The following is a 15,144-nucleotide window of genomic DNA, read 5'->3' on the forward strand; positions in this document are numbered from 1 at the left end:
CGGTTTCGCGGATGGACGTTGTGTTGTGCTATATTTTTAGTTTTATTTGTCGGTACGCCATTGTTGAAAATCGAAGCCGAATTATTTTCCTATGGCTTCGCCATTGATGCTGGGTCCTTGGTTTTTTTTTATTTTGTTTGTTTCGATTCGAGTGGCTCCTCGCGATGATGGTCCAAATTGATGATGCTGAAGGATTGCAGCAGGATTATTTCCGGTGATGAAATTGGTTTTGCGAGCTCGAGTTGCTTTATTTATTGGGCAGTGAGTTTTTAAACTTTGAATTTATTGTTCGACGTTTTTTTTTTTTGGTTCTTTGATATGTCTTAAAAATTGAGGTGTTTTCATAAGGTTTTTTCTATATTTAGAAAATGTTCAACTGTTCAACGCTGATTCTTGCGTCCAAGATTGCTCATCAAGGACCTAATTGAACAACTGCTGATGGATCACCGAAATGCACAAAAATAGGCATTACGGACACCCTTGATTTTTTTTACGAGGCTGGGTAATTCGATCGAAAACCACGAGGCTGAAGGTCATTCGGCCGATGGACAAAAGGCAAAATGGGTTATCAGCCCGATTAGGCCACTTTGCCAAATTGGTTATTCCGCCTACGGTTATCCAGCCGAAGGCTGTAAAGCCAAAAGAACGCAAAGCCGAAAGCCGAATGTTAGTCCGAATTTTCATTAGACCGAATGGCCATAAAGCCGAATGGTCGTTTGGCCGAATGGTCATTAGGCTGAATGGTCGAATGAGTAGGCTGAATAGACGATAAGTCAAATGGTCGCTTCGCTAGACCGAATGGATGTTATGCAGAATGATCACAACGAATGGCTGCAAAGACATATTTTACACTTGTCTTCATTTTAGGCCGAATGGTCGTTGGGGCGAGAATTCGTTAGGTCGAATGGTCACTAGACCGAATGGTCGTTAGACCGAATGATCATAAGGCCGAATGGTCATTAGGCTGACTGGACGATAGGCTGAACGGTTGTTAGGTCGAATGGTCGCTAGGCTGAGGCCAGATGATCGTAATAAATGGTTGCAAGGCCGATAAGACATCTTTTACACGTGTCCGCATCTTAGGTAGAATTGTTGTTAGGTCAAATGGACGAAAGGCCGAATGGACGATAGGCGGAATGGACAATAGGCCGAATGGACAATAGGCCGAAAGGTCTTCGGATAAAATGGTGATAAGGTCGAATGAACGATAGGTCGAATAATCGTTATGCCGAATAAATGCTAGGCCGAATGTTTGTCAAGCCGGCAAAGCGTTCATTACAACAATTACAAAAATGGTCATTCGGTCGAACGACCATTTGGCCTATTCTTTCGGCTTGATGAGCACTCGGTCTAACAGCCAATCGACCCAACATGAAAATAGCGTTAATATGTCTTATTGGCCTAGCATACATTCGGCCTAGCGAACGACCATTCGTCCAATGGCCATTCTGCCTAGCATCCATTCGGCATTACGACCTTTCGGCCTGATAACTGACTCGAGGTTAACCCACATACTTCTTCTCCGGTTGACTCAAGCCCTGATGTCTTCTTTCGTGACTCCTAGTCCAACATCTCATCATTGAGACTTGAAGTTGAACTCATAAACCTCTTCCCTTAAAGACTCGAGGTGTAACCTCTTCTCTAAAGTCTTGACATCCTACTCTTCCTGGATTCGCAACTGTTACAAGACACCGGTGCAATTCGACTCGGATGATTCCTGACAAAGACGTCATCCTACACCGACATAAATGTTTTGCTCAGTGTCGAGAGCCACTCTATTTTGCCGGTAATCCCCGTCAATATAAAAACCCTTCTTCTACAACCTCCATTGCGAAGAAGGCAACTTCTCTTATATTCCCTGATAGTACAGTTATACTTCAATACCACTATTTATACTACTCGACCGCCCCCCGCCGATGGAATCAGTTTATTCCGATGGTTGTCCAGTTCTCTTCTCTTCCTGTGGATGAATACTATAGGGTTCTTTGGTCACGGCTTCTTCTACCGTCTTGTTCCGGTCGAGTGTTGCATATCCTAGACTCACACTTTTCATAGCACACGTATATTTCCCAATGATGACGGCATCCTACACCTACTCGAGAAGCTTCCCCGGCGTCGTGGGATTCTCTACCTGACGGACGATTTTGTTTAAGTTGTTAACAAAAAATCGTTAATCCCGGTTTACGTATTGTATTCCAATGCACGGCACAAAACAGTGTTCCCCCAGTTTGCAACTTTGGTTCCATAGGTTCAATGGGAAGACTCAAGATATACTCCGTGTATACCTCCTACTCCCTTATCTCCACCAGGAGCCGCTGACCTAGTTCCCACCTCGAACTGTTTAACATACTATACTTCGATAGTGGGAGGTCTATTCGTGTTATTGCGCTCCAAGGCAATGAGTACGAGACTACTTTCAGAAATACCTCTTATCATTACGACCAGTGATGGTAAATTTCGCCCGTCACGCTTGACCCGACTAGTTTTGTTTCATCAAACGACTGGCACTGTTCTCAATTGACGGAGCCTCACTACTCGCATGACGGATAAAGCACGACAACAATCAACATTTCTCCATCATCGACTGGCGAAGCTCCTACACATGGTCAAAATTTCTCCTGAGAGCAGTGATTGAAATCCTCACCAATTTTCTCATCAGAGGCTCTCAAAATACACGCTTTGAGGCCTCACATAGCAATACAGGAGACGATACATATACATTCATTCAAACCTCCCCCCACGAGGAGGATCTGCTCTGAGAGACACTATTCGTTTGCTGCCCCGAACGAACTCTGTCAACGTTCGGTTGCTACATGATGCATGAAGAAGACGAGGCACACATACTCATTTACGTTATTGAATTTGATGGACACAAGCCGATAGCTGTCGTTGAGGAGAACATCTTCAACCTCGCCGCAAAGGTTGAGGCAACAACGGCAACAACCGAACTTATTGCATTGCATAGGCCTGCAACGTATGGAGCAAGGAGAGGGGAGGGAAAAGAAACTAACACACTAGCTGCCTGCGTGCGGTTGCTGTGCAATAATAGCAATAGCAGAAAAACCTCGGGTATTCGATCCAGGCACAAACGAGGAGCTTCGGGTTTGCTGTCCCTTTTGAATTCGGTTCCCTCAAGAATGTGACAGGAGAGGAGTGAGAGCCATTCGTTTGGTTTTTTTATTCGCTGCCTCGAATGTATATTGCTTCGTGAAGGCGGGCCATGTTGAGAATGTATGCATCATCGGTTTTGTCGTTTTCGCTGCCTCAAAGCAACCTTTGCTTCCGAGTAAAGCGTTGAGCGAGAGAAGGTTGATCAATTCATTCTCAACCAAATACAACCACTGCCTGAGAGTGACTGGCAAATCTCTTCACACTTCGACCGGCTGCTGACGGCAGGTACAACTAATTGAACGACTTGCTGGCAGAGAGCAACAATAGCAATAAAAAACTGAAAACGAGCTTGCTGGCAGGAGCAACAATAATAATAAATGCTTTTCTTGTTCCTCTTCGGTCGTCTTCGGCTTGCTGGCAGGAGCAACAATAATAATAAATGCGTTTCTTTTTCGTCATCGGTCGCTTGAATGCGATTGCTTGACTAGGTTATTATTTTAGCTTCAAATGAATGGGGAATGAATGACTGGCAAACGAAGTGACTGGTCGTTAAGGAACATTCAATTGAGTTTGATGGACCAAGAGGCTTCACAGTCACAGCTTCACGCCTCATGACGATGACTTTTGCCAAGCATGATTACGACTCGAAGTCTTAACTCTCTTCTAACGACTTGAGAACCGACATCTCCTCGCAATGACGTGAGATTCCAATATATACCTCTCCTTTTTGTGACTCGAGGCCAAATCTCTCATCTTATGTCTCTAGGTCCGACCCCTCCTCGCATCGACTCGAGGTTGCCGTACACGTACCTTTTCTTTGCACGACTTAGGGCCCGATTAGCGTCTCGAGATCTGACCTCTTCTCGTTATAACTCGAGGTATACACTTATAGCCTTCCTTTTGTTGATAAAAGACGTGATCTCTCCTCTTGCAAGTCGAAATCTGACCTCATATCGTAAAGACTCGAGATTGACCACACAAACCTCTTCTCCTGAAGACTCGAGCCCTGACCCCTCCTCTAACAACTCAAAGCCCGACCTGTTATCCTAAAGATTCGAGATTTGCTACATTTATGCCCGTCGTGTGCCGATCGCGAGCAGGTTATCCTAAACTCGCGCCTGTCACATCACACGCGCGAAACTTAACGCAACTACTTGGATTATTCCCGACGAAGGTGTCATCCGACACCGACTCGAATGGCTTACCCGGCGTTGAGAGCCAATCTACCCGTGGGTATTCTACAACCGTGGAATTGTCTTATCCTCTCAGTTTCCCCCACAGGAAGCGGTTCTACTCGGATACCTTATCCTATTCCCGTTCGCGGGCACTCATGACCTTCAATACGTAGAAGATGATGCCTTATCTTCGCAGCTTCAATCAAGGGACCGGACGCACACTACTCAGATGCTCCCCGGCGATGAAAGCATCCTATACCGTTTGCGGACTGCCGTTGACTCCAGCTCCTCTGCAGAGCAGTCATGATCCGGGTGAATGCATCGCTGACCGTATGCCAAGTGTTGGAATTCGTACACATTCTCTGCACCACGATGTCTACTGTTGGGCCCACAGAAGGCAAGTATGCGAACCTCAGACAGGCAAACACCACGTGTTTGGGTGTTTCCTCTTCGTCACCACAAGCTGGGCAATATGGCAAAGTCTCATGTCCAAACCGTGAGAGGTATTTCATGAAGCATCCATGACCAGTCATGAATTGTGTCATATGGAAGTCCACTTCACCAAATCTTCTTTCGATCCAGCTCCCGATGTGCGGAATCAGACGATTGGTGCACCTTCCTCTCGCTAAGCTGTCCCACAGCTGCTGCCAGTTGGACATCGAGTCCTCATTGGCGAGATCTCGTACGTTGGACGTGTCTTTATTGTCGTAACAATAGACATCCTCCTCTAACAAAACCGAGATTGGCATGACACCCGCCACTACGCCGGGCGGCTTCGGACGAGATTGTCCGGTATCCACTGGTAACCCTTAGTCTTTGCAGGTTACGGCTGCCTCTAGGCTGCCGGTCTATACCGAAAAATTGACGTGATCACGCTTGACAGTGTCCTCCTCTTGCTACTCTTATTGCCGAGGAATTCGACATCATCCGTGTGAGTGCGGCCGTGGCCATTGCCGCTCTCTTACGCCTGTAATCGACAATACTCGTAAAGCTGAGTTTGTCGTCGATCATCATCCCTGGGTATTCAATTGCATTTTTGGACACAAATATCACACGGTTCAACTTGCAATGGTACCTGTTCGGGGTAAGATAAGGTTGGTGATCAGCACCATTTCGGGTTTGTGGTGGGCTAGACACAGCCACTTGGAGTGCATCCAGCTTTCCACTGCCTGGAGAGCTACTGTGGCAAGTAGCTGTACCTCCGCTGTCGAGGAGCCTCTCGTCAAGAGGACCGGGCCTAGTATTGACCCCTGTGGCACACCCGCTGAATCCTCTTGAGTCCGTATGCCCTCACCGGTCAAATTCTGTAATTGGCGATTGTGGAAATAACTTTCCACAAGCCTATACAGATATACGGGAACCCTCATTTGGATGAGCGAAGACGCAATCGCTGTCCAACTGACGCTGTTGAAGGCGTTCTTCTAGTTCAGAGAGACAACCGCGCAAAGCGGAGCCCTCTCCTCTTCGTTAGCCGGGCACTGTCCGCTATCTCAATAACAGAACGGATGGCGTCTACGGTTCTACATTCTCTACGGAAACCTAACTGTTTATCTGAGAGTCCGCCTACCCTTCCAGATGTGTCCAGTAAACAGATCGACTATTAACCCGACTAAATTCTGCCGCTTTCGCGTATCCACTTTTTCCCTAAATGGTATATGGTCCAGATGCATCACTTTCATCATCGTAATCGATTTCACATCGACTTTAAAATATAGTTTCATTTAGTGATTTACATCGTCATCATTCAAGCTTGATTCGTATCGCTTTGAATAAATCATTGGGTTCAACATGTTATCCATTTATAGATTGAAGACCCCAACTAATGTAAAAGCAATATAAACAATTTGAAACTCCAGCCGAAGCAACAAAAGCTGAAACTCTTTCTTGTTCAATCAGGACCATTTGTTAACACTTCACATTGTAATTTCCTATTTAGAAATTCTCATTGGCGGCCTATGTGTATTATATTTTCAATCTTTTGAGGGAACGCGAGTAGTAAATGCTCAAATGGCTAGTAATTGAGATTTATTTCTAATCCTTCTTTCTTCTAACATCCACAGTACTCCGGCACCAATGCTGAGTTCACCAAGGCCGACACGGTGATATTCCGGACGGATCTGTACAACATGACCACCGGCAAGAAGGTGTTCAACTTCAAGCGCACCCTCAAGTACGACTCCAAGTGGCTGGACAGTAAGTATTCAGAATAATTTATGCTTATGGGTCTCAAATTCAATTGATATTTTTTAAATTAAGAAAGACACGTTAAGGGGCCGCTTAAGGGCTCTCAAATTCAATTGATATTTTTTAAATTAAGAGAAACACGTTTAAAAAAAAATATCAGCTTTGAATTATTCTGAACAAAAACAATTCAAAAATTTGTTTGCAAAGAAACCATAAACTACAAGTACAACTAGTGAAATTGATGTTTATTTTAACTCCTACACCTTCAACAGAAAATCTTCGGTATGGTAAATAGTTCTATCTCTAAATGGGTTTCTTTGAAAATGACCCTTCCATTTGAAGATGGACGTTTAACTATTTGCTAATTTTAAATTCATTGAGGTCGAGAGTAGCCACTGGAAACGAGTCTCGCAGTGACAAAATAGTGAAAGAAACTAAAAACATTCTCTCTAGTGACACATTCATCACCTGCTGGGCTGCTGTCAATGGCTTCTAAGTCACACTAGAACTAACGCCTTGATACAAAAAAAGTCTTTGAAGAAAGAAAAAAAAATAGCACTGCCGCCGTATTGTGACAAATCCATTCATTCATAAAACGGCACTGGAGCACAGCACTACTGGAAGTCATCTTTTGAAAGGTGGAATCATTCCTACGACATTTCGTTTATCCACCTCTTTCGCTTCATTTTAGCATATGAAGATATACATAACATTTTATTTGCAACTCTCGGGATCAACTTAAAGTCTCAAGGGTGGATAGGATTACATTGAAAGCGACACGTTTGGTCCGTCTAACTCTACTAACCTACTGACGGTTCGAAACGTTAACCCTTCAATTGACGGATAAAAATCAGTTTTAAATCGCTACTTTAACCTTCCAAAGCCGTTCGCTAAATATCCGTTTGGGGGAAATATGAGTTGTAATTTGATTTCGTTCTCCTGGCTGTAAATGTTAACCGATTTTGATAATATTATATTCATTGTGTAGGTAATTTATTCTAATTGCTCAACATTTCAAAATAAAGTCGATATGTATTACCAGGTTTTCAGAAACTGGTTCAGAAAGTTAAAAGTTCGAAAAATCAATTTTATTTTTAAAATACTCATAACTTCTGACAGCTTTTCTGTATTTAATTTTTTCATTGATGTTTGAAATTGTCAAGAATCCATCTATCCGACAATGTATAGATATGTTGGGGTCCAATGAAAGTTTTTACCGCTACGACAGATCTTCCGGTAGAAAAAAGTCTTACTTTAAAAAAACGACATCCAGTTTTGGCTTTGCTTAGCTGTATTTCATTTCTCAATGAACCGATTTTAAAAACTCAAATTTTAGTTTTTTGGCGTTAATTTGATCATTATTTTCATAGAACATACTTGGTCTGTCAAAGTTACCAGTTCATCAGTATATTGGAATGATGATAAAGATGTTTGAAATGTGCGCTTCGGGTCATATTGACCCGAACGGCTTTGGAGGGTTAAACTGTAATTTGATAGTTTAAGTTTTTTTCGAAAAACTTTCAATTCAAAGTATTTTCTTCAAAATCTGAATTTCTTATTTAGAATCCTGAATCCCGAGAAAAAAAAAATTATTCAGTGATCCAGAGGTTAATTTAGGTTCTGTTTCTGATTCAATCCTGGACCATACTGTTTGCCTGGATTCAGGCGATGTACTTATATACTAGTTATGTAGCATAAAATAAACGCTTCGTTCAAGCTGCAGCGGTGTTGTTTATCCAGTCAGGGCCAACATCCGATGCGATTTTCAATAGAAAGTGGGTGCTTTCAGGATTGGTGACTTAAGTGAACTTTATTTTCCTAATGCTGCTTTTCACTCCTTGGCCAATGAATGGAAATAGTTAATTTTTCCTATGATGAATCACGACGTAGTGGTAAACACACTTAAATAAGCAAAGGCTCGCTGTTTTTAGGTCCCGTGCTATGCGATGAAATTCCAATAGCGACATTTAATTTGATTCCTCCGGTTAAATCATAATACTTACTTGTTCTAGAATGAAAATGTCACCATAACGGTTTCTTGACAATGTGCTTGCAAAGAGGTAAAAACTCTGATCTCGCTAAATCACGAGAGAAGTCAGCAGGATTGCGAAATTTAGAAATAAGTGAAATATAAACAATATAAGGCTTTGATTGATCTTATCCTGGCTTTACTATTCGATAACAATTTAATATATTATGAGAATTTTATCAAAAACATTTAATTGATTCAATTTGATTTATTTGAATAGCTAGGAAAATACTCCCTTACATCATCTCTAAGTCCAACAGCACCCTGATCAAAACCAGCAATAATGATTATAATCACAATAACAGTGAACCATCTCTTTAATCATCAGTCTGCGTTTTGATTAATACCCTTGGTGCCCTTCACCCAAATAACTGCACCGGAAAATCAACCCCACAAACTTGACAACCAGTAATAAACAGATAGACAGACAGACAGCCAGAATGGATTCCCCCAAGCTTCATTACAGATGATGAACGCCACATTCCTAATGGAGCTTATTAAAAAATAAAATGAAGGAATTGAAGCATTCGTCGTTACACATTCCAACTAAAGTTCAGTTCCCAACTGGAGTCCCCTGTTTCCTGTGTTCAACTGGAACTTGGCCCTTCTCTAGCAATAATTTATGTCCCGGTATCAACCCATTAATGAATAGGATACAACAACATTCCCCCTGGCAAAGGAATTTTTATCTGGAAAAAAAAGGAACAAAGTTGACAAGGAACTGCAACAGTCATTTGCATGATTCCCACTTTGTTCATTCGGAAGAAGCACAAAAATAGCTACAACAAAAAAAAAGATGACAGGAACATTTCGATGAATTCATACAGCGCAGCATTTATTAAAGAGATATGCAAAACAGTGCAGTGTTTTGCTGCTCCGGGAAACGAAATCGGGCAAGAATGGATGGGAGCTAATAAATTTGCCTCGCTCATGAACTGATGTAATCCTGTGATGTCACTTGGTAATGGTTTCGGAGATTGAAACGTGAAGTACACAACTGTTATGGATAACAGTTAATTTTCTTGAAACTAGATGTAGGAAATAATTCAGTGATCGAACGTCGTAGTTGAAAATAAGCCTAAGACATTTCGAATTCTGCGTGGTCTGATCCTTAGGAAAAGAATGAATTTATTTAAAAAAAAACACTTTGCGAAAATATGCTCAGCATTGCTGAGTCAGCATTATAACTTAAACAGTTTTACTATTTAATTTTCAGATAGAACTAAAACTTATTCATCATTGATTTGGTACTAAAAACAAAGGTTTTTGAACAAAACCCCAAATGAATTGAATAAAAACTGGGCTTGAGAACCTTATAACTACTGGAGTGCCCCAAATGACCCGACTTTTGAAAAATTTATGCGGTGCAGGCTAAAATTTATCCTAGGCCTAGTACAAGATCGGGCCGAAGGAAGAGGTTGCTCAAGTTTAACGTCGCTTCTATTTTAACTTGAATCGAAACACAGTCTGCATATTAAATTTTTGTCATAGTTAAGACTTTGACAAAAACCGCATTCAAAAGAAATCGGCCGAAGGGAACCAAAGTTATTGATAAAAAACTGGTTTTTCATGTTCCTCTCGAACAAAATGTCTCAAAATCCCATACAAATTTCAGGCTCGTGGTCTGAACTGGCCCAAATTTGACATGATATCTTGGATCAATTTCAGCCTGCAGCGCATAACATTTCACAAGTTTGAAATTTCCTATACAAATTTGGGGCAGTCTAATGGCCACTCAGTATAAATTAAGTTAAAGAACTCAGATAACAAAATCAGAGAAAAGGGCAAAACTTAGTGTTTTAAATTAACTTAGGCATTTTTCAAAATGAAGATCCAGGAAATAAAATGCAAACTAAGTTCTATATCAGAACGCAGAATGAAAGTTAAAAATAAGTTTTTCACTTTGATTTCGGACTTCATGATTTTTTCAGTTCAATGTTCTTGAAAACTTTTGGTCATCGATTTTTCTTATTCAGTATGGATTTCTTAATCACACAAAGTTTTTTGCTCTGAAATTTTAAATTTAATGCACAGATTGTTTTTTTCTTGAACATAGATAGATATGTACATACCTTCAATAGAGGAAACTATGATGATAATTATTCAGATTTGAAACCAGTGATAAAAATAGAAATCCAGAACCAATTTTTTTAAAGATCACGAAATTAATTTGAATTATGGTTTCATATTCTTAAAACAAATCTATGAAAATATAACAATTAATATTAACTTCTAAAAAAGTTTTGAATTGAAATCAAATTTAAAAATCCTAAACAAAATGTAAGTAGAAACAATTTTACTACTCTAGACTTTAAAAACATCTAAAAAAAACTCCAGATTTACACTTCGAGATTGCTTTTATGATGGAAAATGGTATTGAGAATACAAATTATTAACAGGATTCTGAAATCTTTTAGCATTGCTTAAACTTTTAAGTAGGTATGAAACAAATGCATTTATTTTTTCATTCACAAGTTGCACCATAATTTGAATTGTCTTGATCCAAAGTGTCTTTTAAAAGCTTTTTTAAACTGTATTCTTCTTTTTTATATTTTTGATTTCAAAGTTACCCTTTTTTTTTATTATTTTAATCTATAATATTGTCGATAATTTGTTCGAATTTTTTTTTGGCAAAATCGCAAAAAATTATACTAAGGTTGCCAGATTGCCCGGTTTTATCCGGGTTTTCCCGGATATTTAATATAAAATTTAGAAAAAGTCCGGTCTGGCCCGGTTGCCCGGATTTCGTTGTAAAAGCCCGGATTTTGCCTGGGTTTATTTTCTTTTTCATTTTCGAATTACACCTAAAAATACAAATTTTGCTATTTTTTTTTATTTATGCATGCAAATCGAAATTTTCTGAGCAAGTTTCATAAAAATAATTATAACAGGTTTTTGGGAAGCCTATAATAAGATTTTAAAACTGTTGATAAATTTTGATGAAAAAATTTTTTTCTTGATTTTTGATGAGTAGTTTCTCTTGACCAAATTTTTCCAGATATTGCCAGAATTTTGGTCGATCAATTTGAAATCAAATGCCCGGATTTTGCCAGGTTTCTAGATTAAAATAGCCCGGTTTTTCTGGCGTGAAATTTTGACTTTGGAAAAAAAATTATTGAATTTCTTTTTTAGTTAACTTTTTCTAAATCTGAAAAATAAAGGGAGTTTTGGCGTTATTTTCAAGATGATCTTTTCTACACAAAACTGACCAATTTAAAAATTTCCACACGCCTTATCACAAAATCGAGAGGTGATGAACAAAATCAGCTATTGAGACATAGGCACCAAAAATGCAGTTCCCCTGTGTTATTAAAAGTAGTATATTTAAGCTTAAACAAAAAGATATGCTTGCTTGAATGTTACAAAAATAAACACATTTGATGCGAAAATATGGCATATTAACTTTTCTAAGAACCTTTAAAATAACCAGCTGTGGTTTGTAAAATTTAAGTTTTTTATTGTAGAGCTGGATTCTCAATCTTTCTGAATTCATATCAATAAAAAAAATCGAATGCTTCTCCGGCTTAACGAGATAGGGAATTTCGGGGGAATATGCTGCTGCTAAGGGAAATGACCGAGTATGCGGAATACACAAGCGGAAAACCCGAATACATTGTTATATGTGTGTCGTTTTTCTATCTGCTACTCATATTCTGTAAAAAAAATACTTTTTATAGTAAAAACTTTGATAATATTCGACTTTTGACAAACGCTTCTCGAACCAACCTTTGAAATCATTGAATATGAAACGCCCTGGTGTAGGCAAGTACCAAGAGTATCGATTCAACTATTGTATTACAGATTTGTACGATATCTTAATTATTAATTTTTATAAAATTGCAACAAAGATTTTTTTTTTTTTGAAAACTTGGACTATTTAGTAAATTTTAAGTACTTTTTTTTATTTAAAAAAAGGATAAATCAATTTAAAAATTAGGACGGTCTGTTGAAAATCAGGACACCTGGCATCTCTGATCAAATCGACTCAAAAACCACTTTTTTCACAGTGAAAATACATTTATTTTGTAAGTTTAAAAATTTGGAAAGAAACGAAAAAAAAAAATGTTTTCCAAAATTTTCTGCTCATGGAATCAAGTGGTTTTTGACAATTTTTTACAACAATATAAAAAATTAGGGTATTTTTGGCTTTACTTTCAACTGTGTCGATTGCAGCCAAATTTTTCTTCTGCTGTTGGCAACAAATTTAGTGAATTAATTTGATTATCAGTGCACGTTTTTTGCTCAAACCCGATCGAAATTTGAAACTATTATGCATTTTTATAATAATTAAGGAATAAGCAATGAAGAAGATCGATACACCAATTTGATAATTGGTACTCTGTATTGGATAGCTGAGAAACTGTACTTTAAAATCTAGAGTAAAACACGTGGTTTTGTTTACATCTTACCGAATGGCCTCTTGAGGGGAGGACAATTTGTCCAAAATTTGACGAGGGCATTTTAATCGTATATTTAAAGTGTAATGAATTTTCAGTTTAACTTAAATCAAAAATTCACAGCAGTTTTTATCAATTTATAATTTGAAAATATTCTTTTAACAACCAATGAAATTAATGATGAGGATATTTTTACCAATCACCTTGGCGTTAAAGCCCATTTTTTTAATTGCTCAATTTATACAACTTAAGGGGGGGGTAGGGTCTAACGGGTATAAAAAAACACCATTTTCACGATTTTTTTCTGGAGCTATCGTTCAAAAAAATGTATTCAAATTTTTTGCATTATACAAAGCATTGTTAAAAGAACAATTATGAATTTTTTCGTAGAAAAATATTGAAAAATGAGCCGGTGACGGAGCATTTTCGAGGATGCCTTTTAGAAAACAGGATTTGCGGTGGACACTATATCTCAGCACAGAATCATCTGAAGTCAAAAAATCAGAGCAAAATATTTTTAATAGATCTTTTTCTGAACCCCAACGTTTTTATTTAACTTAAAAATATTTTTATGAAATTTTTGTGGCTGTTTGAAGTAAAAACTACGATTTTTCACTTAAAAATCCGCCATTTTTCACCTGTAAAATCCCCCCAAAGTAAAAAAATCAAAAAAGAAAAACGTTGGGGTCTGGTATTTTATATGTAGAAAATATATTCCAAATTTGAAAAGAATCGGATAAGTTGTTTTCAAATGACGATGTCCACGGACTTTAAAAATGTGCTTTCGAGAAAAACGCGTTTGAAGTTTCTGCTCTTGCTTTCTTGCAGTATTCGATAGGAGGAGATAAAGGCCTATAACTTCTACAGTTTTGCTTCAATTGACTTGAAAATTTGACACAACATTCTTGAAATGTTTTACAATAAGAAAATAAAAAAATAAAAAAATCGATTTTTTGAAAGTGTTAGACCCTACCCCCCCCTTAAGTGATGAATAGCATCCTGAGAATTTATTTAGATTATTATTCGCGTTTAATGGAATAATAATCTTATCTTATAAGTTTTGATTCTAAGAACGAAATTGTGTAACAAGAATACACTTAAATCTTCGACAAAACCTATCAAAATATAGTCGTTAGCGATTTACCCTGCAAGGGCATTTTGGGCAGAAGTACCGTATTTTTGCTGCAAAACACCAAAAGCAATTGCATATTTAAATTTTCCACAAACTAGCTGTTTCTCTCATAAAATCTCTATAACATCATTGATTTTCAAAACGACAACAATGTGAAAGAAATGTAAAATGAAACATATTTAGTTGAATTTCACATTTATAAGATAACGAAAAAGTTGTCGAACATTTAAATTAGATATATAAGAATTTAAAGAAAAAATGTCCAAATTATTTGATAAAAATAAAGATATTGATTATTCGATTTTTTTTTTGTAAACATATATATTTCGGGTTTTATTCTCTACAATGCATTCATTCTACAAGGTTTCGCAATGTAACGTAAAATCTAGAACCCCTACCGTTAAATCACTACTGTTAGCTTCTAAGATAAAGTTTACATATACTATAAACAATTTTAGCGCTTTATTTCTTCTCACAGCTCTGGTATTTTTAAAATCAGGATATACAAAATTCTGAAAACTTACTCTCTTATTCAAAGCTGACTCTAATTTCGATTTTAAAAAAGACCACAAATGTACAATTTTACTGCAACTGGATAATTTATGTTCCAAATCTTCAACAACTGTCGGACAGTGCACACAAAATGCACTATCTGCCCTATTCTGCCGAAACATCAACGCTGCATGTGGTATCCTTTGATTCACCAGAAGATAATACAAAGATTTTTCCATTGTAGAGAGAGTTCGGTTCCGAATGTTCCTCCAAACCTGTTTCCATTCCACCAATGGGTTTTCTGCGACGATTTTTGGTGTTTTCATCTTTCCTCTGAAGACTTCTAAAAGTGATGTAAAGTTTCCGATCTGAGACGTTATCCGAGCTGCTGATGAGTTGGGGATGCCAAGGATTGATGCCATGAACCACAATTTCGACGTAACAAAGGTGTTGATTACGGTAACTTTTTGAAGTAAGGAAAGGATACGTGGTTTGAATTTCCACATAAGCTGTGATGTCTTCCTGATGAAGTCGCACCAGTTTTCCTCAATTGTACGCTTAGCTGAATTGAAGAAGATGACGCCAAGAATTTTAACTGAATCACAAAGGGTGAACCAACCAGGG

General features: G+C 38.2%; 1 protein-coding gene across 2 annotated transcripts in view; it reads left to right on the forward strand.

Moving 5' to 3' along the window:
• Nucleotides 1-15,144, forward strand: part of LOC129750510 (semaphorin-2A) — a 402,306-nt gene that overhangs the window by 348,193 nt on the left and 38,969 nt on the right. For both annotated transcript variants that reach the window (XM_055745474.1, XM_055745473.1), the window contains one exon: nucleotides 6,347-6,479. In XM_055745474.1, coding sequence (XP_055601449.1) covers nucleotides 6,347-6,479 — 133 coding nt within the window. The remainder of the gene's footprint in view (nucleotides 1-6,346; nucleotides 6,480-15,144) is intronic.

This window comes from Uranotaenia lowii, chromosome 3 (genome assembly GCF_029784155.1).
Source record: "Uranotaenia lowii strain MFRU-FL chromosome 3, ASM2978415v1, whole genome shotgun sequence".
Taxonomy (NCBI): Eukaryota; Metazoa; Arthropoda; class Insecta; order Diptera; family Culicidae; genus Uranotaenia; species Uranotaenia lowii.